General features: G+C 44.5%; 1 protein-coding gene across 3 annotated transcripts in view; it reads left to right on the forward strand.

The window, feature by feature from the left end:
* Nucleotides 1-286: 286 nt before the first annotated feature.
* ARID5B (AT-rich interaction domain 5B) overlaps nucleotides 287-26,481 on the forward strand; it is a 123,305-nt gene continuing 97,110 nt past the window's right edge. For 2 of the 3 annotated variants that reach the window (XM_005153660.3, XM_034061678.1), the window contains exons 1-2: nucleotides 527-847; nucleotides 13,949-14,174. In XM_005153660.3, coding sequence (XP_005153717.2) covers nucleotides 557-847; nucleotides 13,949-14,174 — 517 coding nt within the window. In that variant the 5' untranslated portion in view covers nucleotides 527-556. Of the gene's footprint in view, nucleotides 398-526; nucleotides 848-13,948; nucleotides 14,175-26,481 lie in introns of those variants that run through there. The other variant, XM_034061677.1, reaches the window with a different exon arrangement.

A 26,481-nucleotide genomic window follows, 5' to 3' on the forward strand; every position in this document is an offset into this window, starting at 1 on the left:
CCTAAAAATCACCGGGCGCCCATAGAACCTCCGCCGCCGCCCCGCCGGCCCCGCGCCCCTCTCCCGAGCCCCGTCGCCGCCCCGTGGCATTTTTGCCGTCCCGGCAAAAATGCCACGGGGCGGCGACGGGGCTCGGGAGGGGGGCGCTGGGGCCGGCGGGGCGGCGGCGGAGCGACGGGGAGAGGGGCGGTCGTCGGGGGGTGGTGTCTCCGTGCGCCTTGGGGCGTGGGGCGGCGGTGGCTGCGGGGCGGCTCGGCGTCGGCGGCGACGGGGGGCGGCGGGCGGCGGGGCCGGCTTCGCCCTGCCAGGACCTGCCGGGCTCCATTCACGCCAACAAGTTTGGGAGAATGTTGAGTTCAATCACGCCGGAGCCGCGATGGAGCGCAGCGCACTGCAGGTACCGCGCCGCCCCGCGCCCCGCCCCGCGGAGCCTCCGCGCTGCTGCGCGCACCCTCCCCTTCCCCACCGCCCTCCCTCCGCCCGCCTCCCTCCCTCCGCCCTCCCTCCCTCCCTCCTCCTGCGCGGCGCTGCGCGGCGCGGCGCGGAGCCGGCGCTGATGCCGCTGCCGTGTTGTTGTTCCCCGCAGTGGGTCGGCGCCCCGTGCGGCTCGCACGGCCCCTACGTCTTCTACAGGGCGTTCCGCTTCCAGCGCCGCGGCGGCGGCCGGGCGAGGGTCCTCTCCCTCGGTGACTTCTTCTTCGTGCGGTGCCGTGCGGAGGAGCCCGCCTGCATCGCGGAGCTGCAGCTGCTCTGGGAGGAGCGCACCAGCCGGCAACTTCTCTCCAGCGCCAAACTTTATTTCCTCCCCGAGGACACCCCCCAGGGCAGGACCAGTGACCATGGCGAGGTGGTAAACGCAGCGCCGGCTTCCCCCCTTCCCTCTCCCGTGCCCGTCCCCACCTGCATGCCCAGGCTCGGCTCCCACCCGCGTCCCCTCCCCGCTGTGCGTGGCGGGGCAGCGCGGAGGGGCCGCGCCGTCGGGGCGCACCGGGAACTTGTACGACCGGGGGGGGTGGGAGGGAGATGGGGTCTGGGGCGCCCCCAGCCCGGAGGACAGCGGAGTGCGTACGGAGCTCTCCCTGACCGTGTCCGGCTTCGTTAACAAAAAATCCCTAGAACACACAGAAAAGAAAGAAAAAAAGAAAAAGAAAGAAAGAAAAAACCCAAACCGAAATGGTTGGGGGGATTTCGATATTGTTCGGGGCTTTTTTTTAGTATTAGATATGTTTAAGAGGGCGGAAATTACGAAATGGAGGCTGAGGGAGATCAAAAGCTATTGAGCTGGCAGGGACGTGTTGAATAAAGTGATAAATGACAGGTACGGGAATAATACATTCAAATAACTTGCAGATATGTCTGGGCGTATTTGGGAGCCGCCGTGCGGCCGGCGCAAACACGCTGCTCGCCGGCACCCACCGCCGGCTCCCGCGCAGCCCGGGATGGGGCCGCGCAGGTTGCGCCTCCCGTCCCCGCCCCGGCCGCTCCCCCCGCCCCGGGCCCGCTCCCTCCCGTTATTTGCCTCTCAGGTTTATTGCTCCAGCACGGGCCGTGGTCTGGGGAGGAGGGGGACGGGGGTACCTGAAAGGGCTGCGCGGATGGGGGAGAGGGTCCCCGGGAGGGGCTGGAAACCGGAGGAGGGGGACACGAGATGTTGTGGAGGAACTTGTGTTGGAGATGTGAGGGGGGTGGGGAGTAGGTCCAACGAGGGGCTCCTGTCCACAGGGGCTGTTTCGGAGTCACGCGTGCCGACGTAGCTGTGTACCCTTACACATGCGTACGCAGTCGAAAAGCGTTTCAGAGCCACCTTCACTCGCTGCCACCTCTTTACTTTAATTTTCTGTGCGTGCCACTGAGATAAGGCACCGTTTTCCTAAGAATCAGGAGATGACAGTGAGCAATGGATGCTCTGAAATTGCCCGTGGTGACTATTTAAAACTGTGCCGCTGTGTGTCTCGTGTGTGTGTGTGTGTGTGTGTGTAAAAGGAAAGATATTTGGAAGGGAGGGGGTGGGGAAAGGGACACAAATCATTTTAATACGCCTTAATGATCAGCTCATGTTACTGTGGTAGGAACATCAGAGAAAATTAATCCTACCATTACGAGTAAAACGCTGCTCCAGTACGAGAGTTCTTAGCTGCATGTACCTTCCTAATATTGTGCACAGTTTTATTTATTTTTACATGTAAACACCGCTAGTAATTAGCCGTGTGATTATACTTGTGCATTTCATTGGGGCTTTAACTGATGTCATTCTGCATTATTCAACCATATGAAAACAATTTTCAATTAAGATAATGGCACACCTTGAAATTATGCAAATACGGTTGTATTGTGCAGAATAATTATGACAAATGTAAAGCAGGTAAAAAGTTTCCTAATGCAGTTGTGTTTTACACCCCGGTGATGTCATTTCCCCTCTGGCCTAAGTTAGTCATTCATTAGCAGAGTAGCAGCAGCAGCAGCAACAGCAACAGCTCTGAGTGATACTTCTCTGGCAGGGAGCCTACAGAAACCGGCACTGAGAGCCAGGGCCTAGAGAGGGCAACATAACACTCCCATTAAGAAATGTATTTTGTTTTCACTTACTCCATTAACTTGTTTATAGACATCGGAATGATTTCTTTTATTATTGATTTTTAATAGTTTGGAACGATCTGAGCTGCACTCAGGGACTCGCAGCCAGGCAGCCGAGAGACAAAAGGCTGGGTGCTGTCTGGCGCTTTGCAAAGTGCTGTCTGGGTGGGGGTAATTGGCTTCATCATTGTACAGGGCACCCAGTTCACCCAACCACACCACGGGCACGGTTCCTTACGTAAATGACATCCATTTCTGGCCCCAAAGCAGTGGCAGGGTCTCCTCTGGGGTCACAAGGGCTCCTTCTGCAGGGGGAGATGCAGCTCTTGAGTCAGAGGCAGCTTATAGCCATCAGGGTAGACCTAAGGTGTGGGACTGCTGAGAGGGTAGAACTCCTTGTCTTGCATTCAGAGAGTGGGGATGAAGTGAGCCAGTGCTTAAACATGTATTTCAGATATGTGGTGTCCAAGGCAAGGGCTGACAGAGGTGCTCACTGTCAATAAAATTGTTAGTGAGGGGAGTGAGTGGTTGAATCACAGGCTTGTGATCAAGCCCACTGGAGATTTAGGCATAGTCGCTAGCAGCTACCTGCACTAGCAGCAACCTGCACTAGCAGCATGATTAATAGAAGCAGCTCGCTGCCTGTTTTCTGTAATAGAAGCATTGACACTATAACAATATTCAGCTAGTGGCTGTGAGGAGCAAGGAGAAGCAACGAGATACGTAATGCTTCTGTTACTCAGAAATTTCTGATGGCGTATTTTATCTGATTGCCAAATGTTTGAGCTAATCAGTGATGAGTGTAAATATAAGTCTTTTTATAGCTACCTGAATTCATCATACAGATTTAAATATAACCCCAACTGCTGCTAAAACTGGATGTTTTCATATGCTGTGGCCCAGACCCTGTGAAGGGTTTAAGCCCAGGGGTGCTTCTGCCAAGGCACTCCTTCTTGCGCCTCAGTGTCCACATCCCAGTTAGTATGGCAGAGAAGCTCTCCTTCGGCCCCACATCCCTACGTGTCTCAGTGGATGGCAAACTTGGGATGGGGCTGGTTGCACACTGTCAGTACAAGTGTTCCTGGCCCCAGCTGATGCTCATCGCATTCCAGAGCAACAGGCTGGGACCAGCTCCGGATAATGGTGAGACCAGGAGTCTTACTACACATGAGCAGTGGAGACATTTCTGTGAGAGCAGTGGTGTCGTAGGGGACACTGTCAGATGAGGTAGAAGAGTTTTTTGCTCTTCTTCAGTGAAAAGTTTGTTGCTGCTTTTGTAACACAGGGGCCTGGGTGTGTTGCTTCTGACCTGCCTGTCAAGCCCAAACACTGCAGCAGGTGCAGCACTGGTGAGAGGGCAGGAGCAGCCCTCTCCCCCTTCCTCTAGCAGGGAAGAAGTGGCTGTCCTCACTTCCTGGGAGGGCCACCGCTAAAATGGAGAAAGTGTCTGTTTTGCTGGAGGAAGATGCTGCCTTGCCCTGGTATTCTCCTCTGCTCTTGGGCTGGTGTGGTCCTCCATGTCCTCTCTCTCATGGGATGGGAAGACCTCTGTGACAGCAGGTGCCTGGTTCAGGGCTTAGAGGAGCATGCTGGGATTGCTATGAAGGCTGGGAGGGAGCAGCTGTAAGAACATACAGTCGCTCCTGAAACAGTTCCACAGGGTCTGTGGTGAAAGCAGACCCCCAGCTTTTATAGTGCCCACCTATGAGAAGTAGATGCTGCCTGTCCGCTGGCAGAAAGCCCTTGCCCAGTGTCCTCACACAGCACCCTGGACTTGTGGCACTTGAGGATCATGAGGTGGGCTCAGCCCCAGGCCCTGCAGCCGGTGGGATCCTGTCCAAACCTTCCTCCGGCTCATTTACTCCTCTCTGCTCCAAGGGGTAGCATGACACTATGGAACGACTGACCTTTGCAGAAGCAATTCTAGAGCAAAATGCTTGTTAGTGCCTTGTATTTTCATGTTTTTAAAGGTGTTGGCATTAATTAAACTGGGCTTAAACATATATATCACAGCTCATGCTCGTTAAATCCAGGGATGGTATTTGATGTGATGTGTACAATTTGTAAAACCCCCCAAACAAGGAACTAATATGACATTCCCTGCATTGCCCCCAGTTGTCATCAATGCTGCTTCCACTGAGGCTGGACTGTCAGTAGGGATCTGCCTTTGGTTCATTCATCAGCAGCTAAGTTTACTATGAACTCATGTTGATTTCATCTCTTCTCCCAAACTGGGTATCTGATGCAATGCTTTTCGCCTTGCAAATAATCCTTACTCATGCAAGTAATTTACATGAGTAAGCATTGCTCATACACAGAGGAGAGGAGAGAGCTAGTTTCCTGTAATTATTTCCCTAGCAGTGTTTTGCATTTTCAGACTAATTGGGGGGAAGAAAAAAAACCCAAAGTCACTCCATAAATGTATGTCATTTATAATTGTTGAAGAGATTCTTCCAGAAAGTAATGGGAGGCCTCAGGTTTGGTCTCTCTTCATTTTGGGACAGCTGCTCAACAGCATCCCTTGAAAGCCCTGTTCATTTCTGAGGCACTCTGCGTGTGTGGGAGGTCCTACCCCAGTGCATAAAGGTAGCGCAGGCTGGCCCAAGTGTGGTGTCTTACGCTGCTAGAGCTTACTGCCACCCCCATTGAAAAATGTGCTACTCCCTTTGCACAGTAATAGATTTTTTTGAGAGACGTAGGAATATGTATGCTCTTATTTGAAATGAGAATGGCTCCGTTTTAGTCTCCACGGTGTGTGCCTTATGCTCATATCTGTCAACACTGGTAATGACAACATGTTTCAAACATGCAGATTATGATTATTAAAGGGTGCTTTAAAAATCATGCTAATAGCATCAATCTCCAATGTACACTTGCTCAAATTAATTTAGCTTTGGAAATCAGGCGCACTATAATAGCAGTGTTAGAGAAATGGCATTTGTCATAAAATATCATGGTTTTGGTAATTGCATATCCACTCTGTGTATTTTTTTCTCTCTTTGCAACCAGTAGCATATGCTGGCAAAGCAAGAAGAGGGCAATGATATTACTCAGAGAAGCCACATGTTGCTAGCCATTAGCCAGCAATCTGGCATATCTGGTCACGTAAGGCAGATTCTCCCTTTTTGTTGTTTTTGTTGTTGTTGGGTTTTTTTTCCCTTGTCCCTCCCCTTCCCTGCGCATTCAGACTGTAAAATACACCCACTGCTCTCCAGAGTTGCTGTTCCCAGTCTGATCAGTGGCACTAAACATTAAACTCTTGTCTTTGGAGAATAATAGGCCTCACATGGTACACCCTCAAGCATGTTGAGATACTGTGCAGGCTGGAAAATAAAAATGTTCTAATTGTGTCTTTTAAATAAGCATAGGAGTGAATTAATTAGACTATATTTTGTCTTTAGTTGCTTAGTTACACAATAGTATTCCTAAGCACAAGTAAGATAAATTGGCTCTTTTTGTGCTGCTTGTCCCTTAATCATAATTACTGTATTGCTCAGGAGAGTAACGCATACATAGATTTTGCATTTTTAATAATATTCAAACAATATGCGAATGATATAGAAAGTATGTTCTGATTCAAGCTCTTGTATGCTTTTATTCGGGAAGAAGTTCTAGTGCTATGGGAGCAATATTTGCATTAGTTGCTCAGAGATGTAGTTCTGGGAAATACATAATTGAAATATTCTTGCAATGCTTGTTCTGGCCCTTTCATTCGCATTCAAAATAACAATGCCTTAAGTCTCTGAACAGTCATCCACTCTTGATTTAAGAGCTTTTTTCTTTGTGTGTTTGTGCGTGTGCAGTGTGGGTTCACACCCAGTGTTAACCCTGCAGAACCTAGACGCTCGCGTGATTCATAGTGTCGTATCAAGTTGAGCTTTTTATTTTGTAGCTAAAATGCAGTCAGAAGGTCAGATGAACATCGGCATTTTATGGCATCAATCCAATGACCTTAATGCTTGGCAGGCGTCCATGTTTCTATGCGAAGGTGCCAGGGTTATAGATAATAAAAGAGTTTGTTTTCATTTTCTGGACATTTTAATCTTCCTTTGCAAAGCATCGTCTCAGGTTTGCAGGGCTTGGGGCTGCTCCTGGGGTCCACAACTTTAATGTCTTCCTGGATTGTTGAATGCTAGCTGCTAATGACGGGCAGATTGATACAGATACTGAACAATGGAAGGTTCTGGCAAGAAACCCCCTAGACATGCTCAGTGGATGTATGTGAAAATTGGCTCCATTGTTCTGCTGTATGAAAAGCAAGTAAATTATTTACAGATATTTGCTAATTAAAGCACATATTGTTTTACCAGCACAATAGAACACAATATAACAAAAGACAAAAGAATAAGCTTGCATAATTTAAACCTGCTAATGCAATGTACTCCTTGTTAAGAAAAATATAATTATGTAATCTATGAGGAAAGCTTTTCATACTGTAACTGTAGTAGGCAAAATTAGGAGTGAATTGCTTGTCAACTTGCCTAAACTAAAGCAGCTCTTTGAGATCTGTGAACTATCTGACGGGAAAACATTTTGACTGAAGCCTGTTTTCTCAGTGGTCAGAACTTCTATCTGCAATGACAGATATAAATTCAATTTGAACCTCTCCTCAGGAGTGGGAGGAGGGAATAAAAACACCCCAGAAATGAAGGAGGAGGCTTACAGTAGAAATGTCAAGTCTAGCTGCTCACAGCTGACCGTCCCCTTGTGTACTCTACCTCCACCTCACTTGTGGCCCGCATGTACCACTATCCCACAAAGCATCCTGCAAGAACATGGTGCTGCCATGCCCCAGGACATTCTGTGTGCTTTGCTCTGGAAATACTGAGTTGTGCACAAAAAACTGGTTGCTGATTACAAGGGAAAGTGAATACCATAGGACTTAACGTGCTTCATCTGCATCCTTTGTCTTGGTCTCTTCTTTGGGGTTTTGGACCCCAGCAGAAGGGGTGAACATCTCAGGATGTAAGATTCTCTGTCAGCATGAGTTTCAGACAGCTTTGTGCAGCTGTGCTTAGGCTGGGGAAACAGTGCAGTAGGCTGGGGAAATACCTGTCACCTGAGTTTAATAAGATCATTATAGCCCTTTAAAGTAATTAGTGAAGGATTAACAGATGAAAGGTTTTACCTCGGCCTCTTTAAAATTTTCCCATGTGCCAGGTAAATTCCTTGGCTGTGTTTCCATTGTCAAGTCTTTCCTGTAGGTCAATAGGTAGAGAGTGGTGGTCTCTGTAGGTTCCTGTGTGCTGGTGGCTCTGGGGAGCATTGCAGGCTCAGACCCCAGTGGTCAGTTCTGCTTCATATATCCTTTGGGACATCTCTGTTCACCCTGGGCGAGGAGATGCATGAGGAAACAACACCAAATGAGGTATGCAGCACAGGTAAAGGGGAAAACAAAGCTCCACCTGCAGAATGGGAGCAGTGGTTCTCACCTGGCAGAGCTGTGCCCCAGCCACCCAGGTCTTCAGCCTGCTTAGAAAGGTATGCTGGAAGAGCAACTTGTAATAAGGGAGTATATAGCAGTATTAGTTTTCGTTGTAGGGTGGTTGAATAGGGCACTTCCCAGAGACAGACCTTTACTATGAATCAGCCACAGTTTTTCAGCTAGTCTGTGATCTTGCAGTCTTCAAAGACCCCATGTGTACACCGAGTCCATAGCAGGCAGCAGTGTAATGGGCCCTCTTACTCTGGAGAAAGGCTCTGAGAGCAAAGCAATCTTGTACAAACATTCTCTGCCCCTCTTGGGCTGAATATGGTCGCTGAAGGAAAGCTTGGGAGAAGTGCTGCATGTAGGAGGTGACTCTGGAGACCTGGGTTCAGGTTCCTGAATGACTTTTGGTAAGTGGGTTAGGGCTGAATTGAGATGACCTGGTTTGCACCAGTGTCCCAAAGCCCTGGTAGCATCTGTATGGCAGAGAAGAGTTCTGGACTACAGACTCTGCTAACAGGGGCTTTTGGTTGATTATGCTGTCAAGTAAGGGCAGTGGTGCTTTCCTCAAACACCCAAGTAAATACACTGCTACAGGAGAGGTGCTTATTGGAAGTAAGCCCCCTCTTTCCTTTCTCCACCTCCACAACATGACTTTTCACTCCTCAAAGGGGTCTAGAGCAGGGAACTGGATTCTCAGGGCAAGAACTGTATTGTTGCTCAAGGTGTGGGAAAGTCCTTTTCACCTAAATCCCCAAAAACTAAAAAATACCTGGAATGTAAAAAAAGCCCATCATAATAGAGGCCTTTATGCCCAAATGAAATATGAAGTTCTGTTATCCTTGGTGAATGCAGTCTGTAAAGAGTTGCTCTATATTTTTTGCTTCCATGGATGAATGTATTTTCAGCAGCAGTTTACTGGGCTGTAAAATATGCATCCCCAGCTATCTAGTGTGCTAAAGGTTTCAGTAAAAAGGCTTGAAGATGTTTTTTAGTGCAAATTGTACTGATCAGATAAATGACACACAGTGTCTCCTGTAATTATCAGCAAGAGTTTTCACAGTGTACCTCCTGTTTCTCTCTAGGCCATGTATTTGATGTTAGGAGACAGCCAAGCAGGTGTTCGACTCACTTGTGCCCTCCAGAATTCCTTAAGTGACCTCTGGAAGCACTGGAGTGAAAACAGCCTCAGCACGTCAAAATTTTGAGATATCTCAGTTGCCGTAATTCTTTTAAAGGCTGCCTCGGCGTCTCTAAAACATAAATCTTTCCTAGTTATTGGCACTGTGACGTACCATATGCTGGTGTGCAATCAAGATGTACGACCTCCCTGTGCTGCCCTGTGACTCCCTGCCTTGTAAGAGTTAATATTTCTTCTAAAAAATAATTATCTGCTTTAAACTATTATAACTACCTGACCCCTTTCCCTGAATGTAAGTATTTCAACCATCTGCTGAGTCAGGCAATATAGCATTCTGTGCTTTCGGGAGGCTGTGATGGTTGCTTAGACAACAGTGACATAATATTTAAGCATAACGGCTCTCAAGAAGATGCTGTCCCCTTCTCCCTGGATGACTTCTCTGAAAATGCAAATCTGATACGCTCTCAGAAAAACAAGAGAGCATGACAAGGGTTTATATCACCATCTTTCTTAACCATCTCCCCATTTCCCACTTGATAGGTGAAAGTATCATACATTGCTCCAGGAGTCTCGTAAGATGTGCTAAAAATTGCAGGCTGACTAGGTACCTGTTTTACAGAAACAGAAGACAAAGTGCCTCTTTTTTATGGTCAGTGCTTACTTAGAGATTGAGGAAAACTTTGTGGCTGGGAAAAGTGTTGCCATTGGTCGGTCAGCATCCAAAAAGGCCCATCCAAGAATAATCTCATTCCTGAGCAGAACTGAAATCAGTGCTGGCTGTTTCCTCTTGCAAACCTCATCTTACTGTAGTGGGAAAAAACTGCAATTGAAGACTTAACCATGCAATGGAGTCCTCATAAGCATATCAGAGCATAGCTAATACACCATCAGTTGATTTTTGTATAGATATATATGTAATGTATGCGATGAGGGTGGTTTTCTATGTTTACACAGTTATAATTATGAATGACATGAAGGTTATACAGCAGATTTCTTTAATCTTCTAAAGGTTTGCTAGTCGTGTCACTGTGTACCTGGTTTTTATTTATTCAAAATCTGTATTCCTTTGGCATCCTGTTGATAGTGTTTCTCTAGAAGGGCTGCAGCAGTAGGTGCGCAGCGGTTGTACCAAATGGTTACAACCTGCAGATTCCAAAGCAAGTTTTGTTGTGACACAGGGCTGCAAGATGTTTTTGTTAACAAAAAAGGAGAGGGTCCCTTTTGTCACCTGCTGCTCCAAAAAAACCCAAACCCAAAACTGCCCGCAGCTCATGGTTTGGGTCTGAGTGCTTGGAAGGGTTGCTTAAGAATGTGTGAAAGCTTGGCAAGGGGCATTAAAATCCCAGACCTGATGAAATTGTTGGGTGACCTCTGTTTAGGTGGCATTGGGGCAGATGACCTCTTGTGTTAGCAAACAGCCAAGCTGTGGGGATGACAACCTCTCTGGAACCTGGCTGGGGTTGGGCTCCTCAGAAGGAAGGGGCTGAAGCTACCCGCTGTGTTTCGCTGGGTCACAGTGTTTGTATGATGAGGTACCGTATCTGGAGATACGGTCTGTTGGCTAGCAAGATCAGAGTTGGCAGGGGTGCTTCCAGGAGGACCATGGTCTGACCTGTGACTGCGGTGGTGTGTGGGCATTTGGGGAGAACAGGGATGGTTGTCTCTGAATTGGGCACAAAATGAGCAAGAGGTAAGAGAGAGCAGGTCTGCTCAGTTCCATTGTGTACAGGGTAAGGCAACCTAAGGCAGGCCCCAAAATATATGGGGTATATTTTTGTTTGTTTGGTTTTATTTGGCTGCAAGTGAGCTGGTACATATTGTCCTGGTGCAGCTGTGGTGATCACTAGCGGAGGTGATCATAAGGGGAGGACACGAGGCTGGTGCTGGTGTGGAGCATTCCCAGGCCCCGGGGAGCCACCGCCGCTTGGCCTTCCTCATGAGGGACTCATCCTGCAGCCATGTTTCTGCACGCCAGGCCTGACCTTGGCCCTGTTTCCTTTGACACAACCCCAAGATTCCACAGCAGTGTCTTTAATGTTAGGAACAGCTCTTGCTTTTGGAGGAGTTGATGGCAGTGGAGTTGCAGTTACAGCAGGTGCAAGATACTTCTTCTTAACCCAAAAGCCATAAAGCAGGAGCTGCCACTGTTTGTTAGTGGCACAAGACCCAGACTAGCAGCCATGAGGGCCTCCCGAGATGATCCCAGATGATTTGGGGGCCAGCCTGGTGCCCCTAGGAACATGGCTGTCACAGGGGTGATGGGGATTGATCTCCTGGGGACACAGCTGCTGTGGGGGCAGCGACAGCAAGGGGCCATTGCCTAGCAGGGCCTGCATGGGGAGGTGTAGCCCACGACCTGTGCCATGGTGCAGTAACAGCCCGAACTTCTGTATTTTATATTTGTGCCCTCCTCTTGTATGCTTAGCTCCCCTGTGGTGCCATTCTGGGTGCCCTTTGTGCCACGGTGGCTGTGCTTTAAGAGTCCCAGTGCCATTTTGTGAAAGGCTGAGGCAAGTGCACCATGGTCTTTTCGCAGGATCTTTTCCCATCCCTTCACATCAGTGTGGGGATGCTACACACCATAGGTTTGCATGGCCATGCCACTGCCACAGAAAGCATATGGCGGGGGTAAGTTTGCCCCCGCCTCTGCTGTCCCCCTCCATGGCAGCCTGGGCAGAGGCAGCAGGCGAGCCAACACTGCTTCACCCTTCACCCTTGTTGCAGTAGGGTTTCTTTTTTTATGCCCCTTCCTTTTTTTTCCCCCGTGTACACATCATGTGCGTGTGTGCGAAGGTTGTATTCTCGAAAACAAGTTTATTCATTGATGATGTAATAGTGATTGTACTTTTCTTTTGGTTAATAAATTGTCTGCTCAGCTTACTTTGTATGCCAGCCAAAATTAGTCATACCAGTTCTTGGAAAGGATATGAAGAAACTGGTAATTGAAATCATAATCATTTGATCGTGAAAGCTATTTGGAAAATAATATTTTAACCAAAAACACATCTGATCTCCAAGTCAGGTTGTTTTGGGTTTAGTTTGGGTTTGTTGGGTTTTTTTATACCGTTGCTAAACAGATTTCTCTAGTGTTGAATATTAGAAATTGTGTAGTAGCTGGTGACTGTATTCAACATCCTAACAGAGGATTTAATCCAGAAATTGCTGAGACTGTCTTCAGGCAGGCTGATATTTATATATATGTATTATTTTTTTTCCATCCTGACATTTAATAATCACCATGTAATAGCTATAAAATGCATAGCAACTAGAGCTTTTTTATTTCAAGTGGATGTTGTAATGAAATTGGGTGAAACCATCCATTGAAATTGTAGTACCCAACGCTTGTTTACAAAGTATTGACGTTTGTCATAAACAGAGATTTAAAACATGACTGTTATTGTTTGTTGTTCTGTGGAAGCTCTTACGCTGTGGAGTGATAAAGGCAAAGATTTTATTACAAGCTTGCTTAGCATATGAGCATGCCATTCGTTTCTGACCAAATATTTGTTATTGCACTAAAGGTAATGAAGGTGCCTGCTTATAAAACGATTTTGTGTTATATAAGGGAGAATGCAATATCAGATCTGCTTTTTTTACTGGAGGTACTTCAGGTTTTGTATTGTGTGTAACTTGTCACAATAAACCTTTTTTTTTCCTATTGAGCAGTATTTTATTTCCTGAGGAATGTGTTCAGTGGAAAAAAAAACACACAGAGAGAATCAGTCGTGCTTTTCTCTTTGTTTAATAACTCAAAGAATTTCTCTCCCCTTTGCAAATACTTGTGTTTATTTGAGAGAAAAATTGGATTCTGGTTTATTTATTTCAAGAAGCTGTAACCTTATTTAGCGCTAGAAATGTGCAGTGTGCAAGGTGTGGTCTGCACCGAGCTCTCATTACAACATAAATGATTTCTGATGTTTTAACTAAAAAATCAGGAGTATATCTTTCTGGATATGTGTGTATGTTTGTTTATTTTTGAGGCTTTCTTGAGCTCTTGCTCGCTGGAGTCAGCTATAAAACATTGTGCTTATTCATCATGACTGAGAGGAGTTGATTGTTTCCTGGAAGGTTAAAATCCAGCAATTAGAGCTGTTTAATTCAAGTATATGTTCTGGAAGCTAAACTAAGTTTAAGTGCTTTTCTTAGAATGTATGTTTAAGAAGGGGAAAAAAAATACAGTTCTGATCTTGAAAAAGGTTTTAAGAAACATGAGAATGTGCAAGTTTCTTTTGGTGGGAAGCACATAACATTTATGTAGTATTTCTTTTGGGATTACATCACAGTTTTATTTAATTTTTAGGACAAAAGTTAAATTCAGTATTTGTGTATAAGCCAAGGGAAAATGTACCATAAACACAGGAATTTTCTGGTGAGTCAGAGTTCCAAGAATCTGAGATTTACTTAGTCCATTTATTTCAGGACTAGCTATAACCATTAGTCATCCAGCCATGAATTTTTACATTTGCAGCTAATTGCACCTAAAAAACAAACTTTCCCTCCAGGCCTTGCGTTATATAGAATGTGATTTGGCAACCGGCATTTCAAATGCCTTTTAGGATCAGTGCGCTGGTCCCAGAAATTGTCTTTAGATCGTGTGCATTTGCTGCAAGTAAACAACTAATATTTCCACTTATGTGGTGGGAGGAATAAATTAAGTACTAGCTATTTTGTATTACAGAAACATTCATCTGCCAATAGCAAGATGGGTTTTTCCAATAGCCTATGGCGGGGTGGCATTGTGGGTTTATCCGTCATCATGGAGCCCTGCGTGACATGTCATGTTTTCATTTGCCCACTTCTTGCAGGATGAAGTTATTGCTGTTTCAGAGAAAGTTACTGTAAAGCTTGAGGACTTGGCAAAATGGGCACAGTCCGACTTCTCCAAGTGGAAGTGTGGTTTCCGGGCTGAGCCGGTCAAGCTGATGGATGTGGGGAAGAATGGGCAGAAGGAGGCTTTGATGAGATACAGACAATCCACGCTCAACAGTGGCTTGAACTTCAAAGACATCCTGAAGGAAAAGGCTGACCTTGGTGAGTATCCCACACTTTCTCCCATGGGGAGGGGCCTGTGGGTGGACATCTTTTGAAGACAGATGAGCCCAATCCTGCCAAGCCGTTGCCAATTCCCATTGTGTATCTGTGCTCTGGGTGCAGGTGTGTTGGTGGGATACCCGAGCAGTATGGGTGGTGGTGGGCTCATCACAGGCTCCTTTGAGATTAGCGTGGGGTATCTCTGTGATACCTGTCTGCTCTGTAGACATGTCCCTGAGCACTAAGGCTCAAACCCTGAAGATGAGCACATGAATAATTGTCAAGGGCTCTCCCTGGGGCTCTGTAGGCAGAGGGATCAGGTCAGAGCTGTATATTGTGGGGAGAGGAGCCTGAAGACATCTTCCTGAGGCCTCCTCTGACAGGGAAGAGCAAAGGGGACACTTCTCATGTCCCACCTTCTGGAAACGCAGCATTGTAAACTGCTTCTGGTGCTTCTCCTGCCTCCATATGATTGGCTTTGTGTCTCATTCAGGAGGGAGATGTCCCTTCCATAGCTTTCTATAGCATGTCCGTGTGAGCTGTATGTTACTATACCGCATAGGCCTCCATGAGCACCTCACTGTTTTCTTCAGATAGACCTGTGCTTTCTGTCCCTGTCCATTTTTAGGAAGGAAAATGGTAGCACTGCTACTTTGGATGTTTGCAGACAGGTTTGCAGCTCGGGGGCTTTTTTGGTGTGCAGACACTCACATCTCTAAAATCCAGGGCCCAAGGTCTGACGGAGATGGTCTCCTGTTGGTAAATGTGCCTGTTTGTGATATTAGGACCTTAGATGTGTAATAGCTGTCAGAGATGCTGCTTTGAAGTGCATCCCAAGGATGTTTCTCTGTTGTACCAAGCTTTTAACAAATGTTCCAAGTTTGAATAGCATCAAGTTTAGGCCTTAATGAGTGGAAAGGTAAGAAATTAAAAGCTAAGGCTGATGCATGTGAGGAAATGCTTTTGTACCTACATGAACAGGAGGTGGAGGGCCAAGTTCGGTTTTATAATGGCATGACTGTGTTGGCATCGAAGCCAAGTTACACTAAGCTGAAGATATGTCTTGGAGGATTTATCTTCTGCATCTCATTTTTCTGATCTTAAGTGATTCTGTCAATCTCACATTTCACCATTAGATATGTAGGTTGGAAGTTTGAAGTACAATTGGAAGTTGATCTGATTTTTCATTACAACTCCAAGAAAAAAAAAGCCAACAAAAACATGCAATTCCTTCTCTATTCCTTTGCTTTTCTGTGTGGTTTCTTCTGGATCATAATTACATGCAATAATTTTCTTGGCTATTGCCCTGGCATCTTCTTTATGTGTTACATTTATTTGCATTTGTTTGTTGTGTCAGAACAATCTTCATGTTTTTCAGACAGACCTTTTGTGTGTTAGTGTTTTCTTGGTTTTGTTTGTAACAAACAAAAAACCCTCATGGTAAGTTATGAAATTGCTGTTATGTACCCTAGGAGCCAAAGAAAATTATCTTTAAGCCTAAAGCTTATAGTTACATGTTAAGCCTTTGAAAGTAGGGGTTATACTGAAAACATGTATGGAATGCAAACTATATGGTATAATTTTGATAACCCACATTCTGATGTTACTCATTTTCAGTTGGTGACTCTGGCTTTACTGTTGGTTCTTTATTTTTCTCATTGTTTGGGTTTTGGGTTTTTTTGTTGGGGTTTTTTTTCAGTAGAAAAGAGTATTTTGACTGATGTTTGATTATGATTGCTTTTTTCTCCATAATGACTGGTTGGCAGGAATGATAGGAAAGGTTCAAGAAGACCTCTAGCTGATTAGGCACATTGATACAGATAACTGATGTAGCCTGTTAGAGGCAATCAAAGAAATTCCTTAAATCTAGTACTGAGATGATTTTTTTACTATTTGAGAGACACAAGAATTTAAGCATATTTTGCTTCCCAGATCTGAGAAGAACTCAGAGTGGTGATCTTCATTGCTTGTGAAGCAGCCCTACTAGGTTGTGTCCTGTAGGCAACCGATGAGCTTTAGTGTTTGGCTTAACTGTGGGATGGAGGTTTATCACACATGAGGTGAAGCAGATTTACTTCTCTCATTCAGAGTCAAGGTTGGCATTGGTGTCTGGGATCTGTCATTTACATACCTGCAGGGAAGGGCAGTAGCATAATGTGCAAGTGTCCAAGGCATAGAGATGTGAACTGCTGGAGTTGTATCTTCTCTGCTGTCAGAATGGTGGGTTTACTGCCTGTTATGATGAGTGCCCGCAGATCTTTTTCAATACTCTGCATCTTGCCAACAGAGCAATGCTCAGCTGCAGTGATCAAAGATTTATTAGCAATAACTTCTGCAGTAGGTCTCCAGCACAATGGGATGGGGTATTTTTTCTCTTAAAATGGGGTTGTAAACTGTGAGAGAGTGCAGTGCACTGTCATGCGAAGGTCCCTCTGCGAGAGCATCAGCACAACTATATTAGCACGGCTGGTCAGCCCAAATGGAGAGGTAATCTGCATATACACCATTTCTCACCACCATAGGACAGTTTCCCTCCCAATCAGTTAGTTACTCAGTGATGCATGAATGGGATGTTTTATGAAGGGCTTCCTCACTGAGCAGAGTGGGGTGGCTGTGACAAGGCAGACCACTCTATACAGAATTTGGATCTGAAGGGAAAAATTCCCTTCTTGTGCTAGTCTGGCAGGCAGTGCAGGGATCTGTAGTGATGGCCATATTTAACCCTGAATGTAGATGAGGAAGTTTCTGAACCAGGTATTGAAAAGGCCTAGATAAACAAGGTGATTTCATGGACCCCTTTTTTCCTATGAAACAGCATGTTCCCATTACAGAGAAATCCCTTGAAGGTGAGTAGATTCTGACATTCTTCCTGCTAGATATTTTTGAACTGAGCTGTAGAAGGTACTAGGAAATTATTTCCCTATCAAAGAGCTCAAAAAAAACTTTATAAAAAAATAAAATCAGGTTTCATACACTATCCAGGAGTGGTGCAGGGTGAAATAACCCGGATGAAATGAGAACACGATTGATACAGAACCACAGAAGTGGCACTGCACAAACATATTTAATTAAACACATTGTTACTGGGAGCAAGGTAGCTTTAAACAATAACCAGGCAAAGTCTGAGCAGCGTATACTCTGTGCCATACGTTCTGTGGCACTTGGCTTAGCCAAAACAAAGGTGACACCTGGTTAATCCACAACCTGGAGAAACCAGTGCACCCATAATTGAAAGTTGACCCTAATTCAGACTCGCTAATACTGTTTCCTGTTTTGTTCTTTTTTTCTCTTCTTTTTTTCCCTTTTTTTTTCCTCCTCTTTTTTCCCCCTCTTGTCTTTTTTCTCCCTTCTTCTTTTCTCTCTTTTCTCTTTGCTTTTCTTTTCTACAGTAACAGATATTTTTGTCTGTAAAATGTTGTTGTTTTTATCACCAGTGAATTATGCAGAACTTTTCCTTAGGACTGTATTAAATAAAAGTTCTAGCAATGGCATATATTTTTGTGTGAGCTTCAAGTTTTCAGCCTGAAAAATGATATTAAAGAACTGTTTCTTTCTGCCTGTTGAGATATTTATGTTATACATTCTGTCCCTTTCTACAAATGCGTCAATATTGAGTGCTAGCAGTTTATGTCTTAAGACTATTTATAGTTTTCTGAATATATCTTTCAAATATTGAGAAAAATAAAGAATAACAACAATGCAGCATATAAAAATAGAGTTGCTCAGGAATGTATTATTCATAATGAACATGAGAACCTGTTTTTCCAGAAGAATTGGTCTGATAAAATCATTCACCACTGAGGCCGCTAGTTATTTATTTTTGTCTTTAGTATTATTTAGGGGATTTTTCTTTGTAATAAATGGACTTGTATACCCATATTTGGTAAACCAGTGAGAAGTCACCAAATGAGGAATTACTTCATTTTACAAAATTTTTAGCAACTAAGCAATGTAAACACTGTTGGTTAAATATGGCAAAGTTGCATATTTGTATTCCTTGGGCTATAGTTTGAAAAAAAATTCAAATTATTTTATATAACACTGCTTCTTACAGACTTCCTTTAAGTGAAGTATGAAAGCTGCAGTGTAAGCTTTATTGGCCTATAAATATGTCATTATAGTTGGACTACATTTATATGCTTTGGATTGTTGTTTAAGCCAAGAAAATATGTCTCTACAGGTTGACTTTTTATTGAAACCCTTTGAGGCATACAACAGAATGTATTTTAGGCCAAGGTTATTAAAACAGCATTTTCATTTTTGCAGCAGACTCATTGTCAATTATGCTGCCACAAACTGTCTGTGGATAGGCAGTTATGAATGGTTTCATCTCTAAATGTGTCTTTAGAAAAAGAAATAAAAGATAGAGGAGTCAGAGCTGAAATTGAGAGAAGAGGCTGAGGGGAAAATGACTGAATTTAGTGTTCACTGGCTCTGTTGGTTTGGGTTAGGCTGGGCTGTGGTGTGGTGCTGCCTGGGTTTAGCTGAGCAACAAATGGCCCCTGTGCCTGCACTGGGCGGGGGAGGTGAGAGCTCCTGCTGCCCTGGGCTGGGCAATCTGCATCCCTCTGACACATGAGTCTGTCATGACAGAGGTCTAGGTTTAGTCCCTCAAACTGTCATTGCTGCTCTTTCTGTCCGTCCTTTGTGAGTCTTTATCATGCCAAAATGGATGGTTGATGTTGTTGTACAGTGGATACTCCAATTCCTGCAGTGGCAGCATTGGTAATGGGGATGAGCAAGTTCTGGTGCTTACTGAAGAGGGTCTTGCTGAAGTTATTGCTTGTTTGTTTGGGAAGCCAAAGAAAATTTAGCAGTCAGCCCTGTCCTGTCTTTCATTCTCCACCCCTCCACCCTCCACATTTGGCGGTGTAGAATCTGGATCTCTGTTATCTGAAATCCAAGAAAATCAAGTACGCTAGCTGAGGTTTATATTTTAGCAGTCATCCTTTCTTAGTCTATGGGTGGTGTTCTGTCAGTTGTTTCCTACTTCGCTCTCTTGAACCTTCCAGCAGAGCTTGCTGAGCAGGGGATGGATGCCGTATGACTGGCTCACCCTTCTCATTTCCTTCTCTTCTTTGCCAGTCTCATAATTTGCATAGCTTCACCCAGGAGATTGTGGCTCCTCTTCAGATCTTGTGTTGCTGTATAAACTGGCCAATCTGCAATGGATTGCAGAGAGTTTGGAAGGAAAAGTAAAGCAGGGATGAGCTGTCTTGCAAGAAGGTGCCCAGTCCTCAGTGCCTGGCCAGCCATGGTTGCCTAGCCCCAGCAGGCACTGGGCTGTTGCACAGACCTTCTGATTTCTCCGGCCAGTGGCCTTACAACAAGCATGACTTCTCCAGATGAAGATTATCAAGTTGTAATGTAGTCAAGTCATATTATTATCAAAACTGATATCTGCAGCTGTAGTGTGCAAGAGACACTTGTGGTGACTTCTGAACTGATGCTGACTCTCCTTTTTCATTGTTTGTCGTGTGCTGCTGAGTTCAGGCTTGCCTGGCTTAACTTGATGCAATAATTTTCTGACCAACTAATTGTTAGTCAGAGTACAGCTACTTTGGATACTTTGTGCCTAAGTCATGCTTCTCACTCTCTTCCCCTCCCCTTCTTCTCTGTCTGACTCTGCCTCTTCCTTGTGCCTTCCTGTCCCCGTTGCCCTAACTGAATGCTATTTTGGTCTTGATAAAGGTCATGTAAGTGTCCCATTATCCCTTTTTCCCCTCTCTGCCCTTGTGCACTGGATGTTGGTTTTTGTCTTGTGGATCAAAGTGACCTCTCTAACTCATTTTAACTAGCCCAATTGATGCAGCTCTTTTGCTGTAGATGAGGCTATTACATGGCTTGTCTGCTGTGCTCCACAGAGCCTGAATGGAGGAGGATGGCTCCCTTGGAGAAAAAGGAGTGTGGCCCTGCATTTTCTTCTGTGTTTGTGCAGCTCATGTCACATGTCAGCCCTGCTCCAGCAGAAGAGCACCAGCAGGCTGCAAAGCAGCACTGGGAGAGGGGCTGTGGAGCAGGAAGGCTTCCTTTAGTTATACATTTTTTGTTTTAATTAACACTTACCTTCAATGTTAGCATGTTTGGGATTACAGATAACCTGAGGTGCTCACCAGGCAGGCAAGTTTGTCTGGCCTTGCATGAAAAAGGCAAGAAAGATGTTTATTTTTTTTTTCAACTGGTTGGTTTAAGATCACTGATACTTGCTGTCTTCAGTGGCTGCCTACCTTTTAAACGCTAAAAGGTGATGCTGTTGTTAGGTACAGTGTATCCCTAATACTCTTGTGATAATTACTTTCTTTTTTTTCTGGAGGTGGTAGCAAAAATAGGTACTATCTCCAGTATCTCTAGTAGCAAAAATAGATACTATCTCCAGTAGCAAAAATGCTACTATCTCCAGTAGCATTTTTGGGGTCCCTTCCTTCTCTTGAGCCACTGCTTCTCTCCCCTGCAGCTTCCCCAGCTTCCTTGGGAGGAGGTTGGTGGGGTCCTCAGCAGACTGTCCATAGCCACCTGGTCCTTTCTGAGGCCACGTGTTTGCCTGAGCAATGCTGTGGTGATTTAAGTGCTGTTAATTTCTTCCTTTCTCTGGGGATAGTCTACTTCATTACAGTGGAAGTGTATGGGGTGACAAAAACATTTTAATATGCAGTACTGGCTATGGAAGCCTTTCATTCACCACTGGACTGTGTTGGGCCTCATCTGTTTATGGCTCTTGAAAGGAGTTTTAACACCATGCATCTCAAACTTCAAGTGTGCCTTATCAAAGAGGTAAAATTTGGATTTCTTCTCAAACTTTGACCTGCCTTTGAGCTCTTACAAAAGGGGGTGGTAGTGTTGCCCCTGGGAATTGAGGAGGTGGGTATTTTGTTCTTTGAAATGCAGAGGATCTGCCAAGAAATGTAAACAAAATCCCACATAACTTCTCTCTAGATAGCCCCTAAATCACAGTGCTTGTTCCCCACCCCCACTGATTCCTGCAGCAGGAGCAAGCTAACATGATTATCAGAATTGTGCTGATAGCAGTTGTCACTGTGTCAGCGTTTTCAATTATGAATTGGTATGACAGGGCACTTTGTCGCTGGTGTAGAGCACAGCCATTTGCAATTTCAGTTCTGGTATATTCAGAAACATCAGGGAAGGAGCCACTGCTGCAAAATGAGAAGAGAAAGAGTTAAATTTTACTGCCTTGTGAAGCCAGAGGGAACTGCCCCACGTTCTCCTGAAGCTGAGGTTGCAGAAGTTTGCACCATCAGTAAAAGTTTTGTTGCAGCCTCTGGTTGGAAAAGGAGTAGCCTCCATAATTGCAAAATAAGTAGATAAAAAATAAAGGCTGTTCCCAAACAGTGTCAAAGCAGCCGGTGTGGGACAGTGTCCCTTTAAAAATGTTTGACGGCTTTTTTTATGTTTGTCTGTTTTTAGCACCGAGATTGACCTTGCCAGGCTGTGTAATAACCCACATGTGTCTGCTCTCCAGGATTTTTTCCCTTCTAGTCACTGTTGGATCTTGCATTTAATTCTTACTGACCATGAGGTTTTGTTCCAGTAACTGGAATCGTGTGCCTCCTGGTGCAGCGCTGCTGAGCTCTGAATCTGACTTTATCTCAATGTCTGCCTATTTTTTTTCCCTTTTTTTATTCTTATTTAACTTTCGGGTTTAGAGGGTGCTGTTTTCCTCCCCAGCTTTCCCTCTAGTTTCCGTCCCTGCCCATATTGTTTCTGGGTCCCAGGGGGACACAGTTTGGGATGTCTATTGTTTTGTACTGTGCTTCCCTTACCCAGCACCATGGAGGGAGGTTATCAGCAGTCTCCTCTGTGTGCCACAATTGATGGTTAGAGCCATCAGTCCCTCAGAGATCACCAGTGCCTTTTTTCCTGCATTGTGTCCTTTCCATGCAGCCAGCCAAAAACTGGCTGAGTACCAAGATCTGTAAACGGAACACCTATATAACATGGTATGGTTGGGTGGGCCTCGAGGACATCCTCCTTCTCCTGCCTGGCTGCTTTCCTGTGTTGTAATTCTGCTCTGCAGGAACCCAGGACTTGGAGTCCTCTAGTTAACTGACTCCGAGTGCTCCGTTAATCAAGTTGAAGCTGTCTTCATACCAGCTCATGAATCATTCTAGCTTGTGACCTGTGCTGCAGTGCTGAGATGCTCAGACTTCTCTGTGGGTGCTGTTGACACCATGGTCAGACCTGGGTGTCAGTTCCTTTCCAGTGGGGAGGAGAAAAGCCAGACCAGACTTACTCACCACCTCCTTTCCAAGTAGCTCTTCTGAGTTGCTTTTCATTACTCCCATGCCCTGGAAGATGACTTGCCATTTGTTTACACGTGCAGTGCAGCATGCCTGGCTTGTCATCGTCTGTCTTCCTAAATATCTTATTCTGTTTCTGACTGCTGTGTTGCAGAAAAGCTAGTGCTTGTTCTCTGAGATACAGTATTCATCTTCTTATCGATGACCCATCTTGTGCTATGGGAGTTTGTCAGAGCATCCTGTGTGCATCTGAAATTGAAGGAGGAGACTTGCTTTTTCTCCCCCTTCTCCTTTTGTTCGTAAAATCATTTTCTATGACAGGCAAGCAGGAGCAAAAGCTGGGCTCCCCCAAGCTGTACGGGGCTATAATGCCAGTGAATGGATGCATACGTCAGCATTTATGGGGTCTTCAGCAGGAGGATGTGGAGCTTTGCTTGCAAGGGAAATTGAGTGATGGGTAGGCTAGAAAGAGAAAGAAGGTGTTGGGCAACAGTGTGGGAAGAGTCTTGGCTCCAGCAGCTGAGTGGGCAGTAGCAAACCTGCCTTCTCAACATGGGCAGCCTCGGGGTTCTCCCGCAGCATTTTGTGTCACCTTTGTGAGCACCTAGGGGGGCTGTATGGGTACACTGGAGAAGAGTGTGGTTCAGGCATCCTTGTCCTTGTTAAACTAAGTTTTAAGACTCGGTATCAGTATTCTGACTGCTTAATCTTAATTTGGTTCATGTTTATCTTTGCTGGTTTGGTGATCCTTGCATGATGAGAACACTGATGAGGATATGTGGGAAAGGAAGGGTTAAACCCAGTATATCTATAAATTTGAGTGCAGTTTGTGGGATTGGGTGATAGAGAAAGCATATATTTGAAAAATGTAGTAGCATGAATTATAACTTACTGGGAAGGTTTTGTATTGGAGAGCATTGTGGCATAGCCTTTATTTACTTCATTTAGTAAAATCTGTACCATGTAAAATAAGTTCCTTCTTAATTTTACTGCTAATAGTAATTTGCGTGTAAACATGAATCCTCAGCGCTGTAAAGCTTCAGCTTAGGTCTCTCTTGCTCTATTACATTGTGAAGGACAAATAGTTAACACCATAAAGAAGCTTTTTTTAGTGATAGATAATGTGTATTATTTTAGCAGGAGTATATTTTAGCAGCTTGTGAAAAATCGAGGTGAATTTTTACATCTGTGCACTGCTGCATAATTAATGTATGTAGAAGCTGAAATTCAAAATAAGCTTCTGGAAGAGCACGCATTTGATTTTCCTAAACATTTAAATATATGTATCACACCCTCATTTTAAGATGCTGGTTAATGACTTTATGAGCATGTTGGCAGCCAGAGCATTACATGTGGTTTGAGAAATGTGTCTGGATATGCTTGGTAAGCAGTATTGTTCTGACAGTGTACTAAAGGCCATCTTCAATTTGACTGTGCTCTGTTTTGTTATGCTGTGAAAGAAAAAGATAATTCAGCAGAGCATTGTGCTGTCAGCTGGAGACGCCACACTTCAGAATACAAATACTACTAAGGATAAATGAATCATTAAAAGAACAGTAGCATAAAATATCTGATGAATGAACTCCAGGAGTCCCTGCTGGAATAAATTTAGCATTCATGGACGGTACCATAATATGTGAAATAATAGTATCAGTTCTACATTCAGATGCCAGAAACATTTATGGACCCAGAATAATTGTGAATTACAAGGCTATAAATACATAGAGGGGATTTGGTGATATCATAATAAACCATGAGAAATTCGCTAGGCTGGTTTCTAATGTTACCAGAACCTGGAGATATATTTACAACCTTGTTCACACTCCTGCAGTTTTAGGGGGCAATTCTCCTCTCACAACACGTTCGTCATTCCCATTAGTGCCAAGGGGAGTTATGCATGTGTGTCATGAGTGGAATAGATCCACGCATGTTGTACAATTCAAGGATCCTATAACAAATTGAAAATCTAATTTAAGAAAAAACTGGGAAATGCTCCCTCTCATCTTCCTCCAAGTTCCTCCATGTCCTGTGTTTCTCCTGTGAATGAGGCAAGTGAAGGGAAAAGAGGTGAAGGATCACAAGGTAGCTGCTGTGTTCTGATTGTTTTATCCACAGCTGTATAATTATTTTTTTTCCACACTTTATTACTGAGAAACAAAACAACCAAAGCCCAGATGTTTTGGTTTCTTTAAAGTGCAGGCTAATGCATTTTAAAAACATGCTGTAAATACCCAGAGAAGGGTGGGATTGTCAGCCTGTCCACCAAAAGGAGGCTTTGCTGTTGTGATACCAGATCCATGCCTGATAAGAACAGTTAATTGGGAACTGGGGCTGAACCTGACGTGATATTCAAGAGTGTGTTCAGCTTTCAGCATGTCCCACATCACCTGTTTGTAATTAAGCCTGATGTCCCGTGCCTTCCTGAATTGGGGCAGCGACAGAGTCTCCACAGGTACTTAGTGTCAGTTCACACATCTCAATATTAGCTGGGTTACAGCCCCTGCTGCAGGACCCCCTCCTCTCACCCCCAGCCAGCTGTACAGTGTTGCTGGCCTCATCCTTCTTGTAAATCATCAGCAAAATATGCATGTTCAGCATGGTGCAGAGCAAGTCTGCTCAGTAATTCCACATTCCTTAGTGTTGCAGTTCTCTTGAATGACCAAGCTGCAGTCTCTCTGCTCATCCTTCTTGCAGGTTTGTGCTCCTGGCTGTACACCCAGGCCTTCCAGAGCATTTGTGGCATTTGCAGTGAGAAGGGTGTATGGCTTGGTTGACATCCTTCCACACGATTCCTGTTTTGCTTTTTGTGTCTTGGTAGACTAACCCCCTGATATCAGCAGATGAATCACGTCCTTGAGGTACATCCTGGATCTTCTATTCTTGTCAGCTGATGAAGCGAATGGAAGATAATTACAGGACCAAAAAAAAACAACAGTGGAGTGGTCATCAGGAAGAGGGGGTCCTTGGCAGCCTTGTAGGTGACTTGTAAGCTTTGCTGTGTGTCAGTGATAGGTCCTCACCCCGCTAGTCACTGAGCCCGAGTTTTGTTCGATCGCTGCCAGTTTGTTTCATTCTCTTTCTCTCTTGAATTTGTACATGGGTTTGCTATGGCAAGGTCATGGGATTATTGATTATTTGTTTTAGTTAACTGCTAGTGACTTTAACTTGATATTCGTAGCAATATCTATGTGAATTTTCATGGCAAACCCAGTAGACAGGGTGTAATACAATCTTGATGCATGCTTTTCTCTTTAATTATTTTAAAACCAGTCTCCACTTTTCTTTCACACTGACTATTTCCAGATTAAAAGCTTTGTGGGCTGGAAATTAAATGATAAGGTACTATAAAAATCTATTTCAAGAATCTTGAATGTTTCAGCTCCATCTTTATTTTTAGTTTCCTTACTCCCTGAATGACCCGTATTTGTGACAGTGTTTGTCACTATACACTTCTAGGTTTTTTGCACAGAGAAAATAGCTGGGAAAGTCCTTTCACGCTTGTGATTTTATTCCTCTGTTCACATACTTAAAAATGTGGCCCCATAAGTTCTGTGGTACAGTAAAAGAAAAAGCCAACCCAAATAATTTTGGCAGTTCAAATGCAGAAACTAAAAATAATTTAATCTGCAGTGTGAACATAGTTTCATATTTATACTAGCATCTGGCCTCAGGAATTGAATACTCCATTCTTTAAATAGCTTCACTCCAGCTCTTGAATGCTTTGTGACTAGAACATTACCCTACAGTCATACACCTTGTTTACATATTTCTGTTAAAAGGCGAAAGAACTTAAAGTGCTTCAAAACATTGGTACAAATTCCCTCCTCCCCTCTTGCCTTGGAAAAAGAGAAGTTAAAAAGAACAAAATGAACGAGTGGTCTGGAAGTGTGTTTTAAATTTAGTTCTCTCTGTTTGCTGGTGGGTACATATTTTACTGTCATTTGTATAAAAAAAATGGAAGAAAATTTTCCAAAGAAAATGTGTGCCATTCCAGATGCCCAACAGTAGTCAAACACAAATTTATGTACACTTTATTTGTGTGTTTGTTTTTC

Source organism: Melopsittacus undulatus, chromosome 4, assembly GCF_012275295.1.
Source record: "Melopsittacus undulatus isolate bMelUnd1 chromosome 4, bMelUnd1.mat.Z, whole genome shotgun sequence".
NCBI lineage: Eukaryota > Metazoa > Chordata > Aves > Psittaciformes > Psittaculidae > Melopsittacus > Melopsittacus undulatus.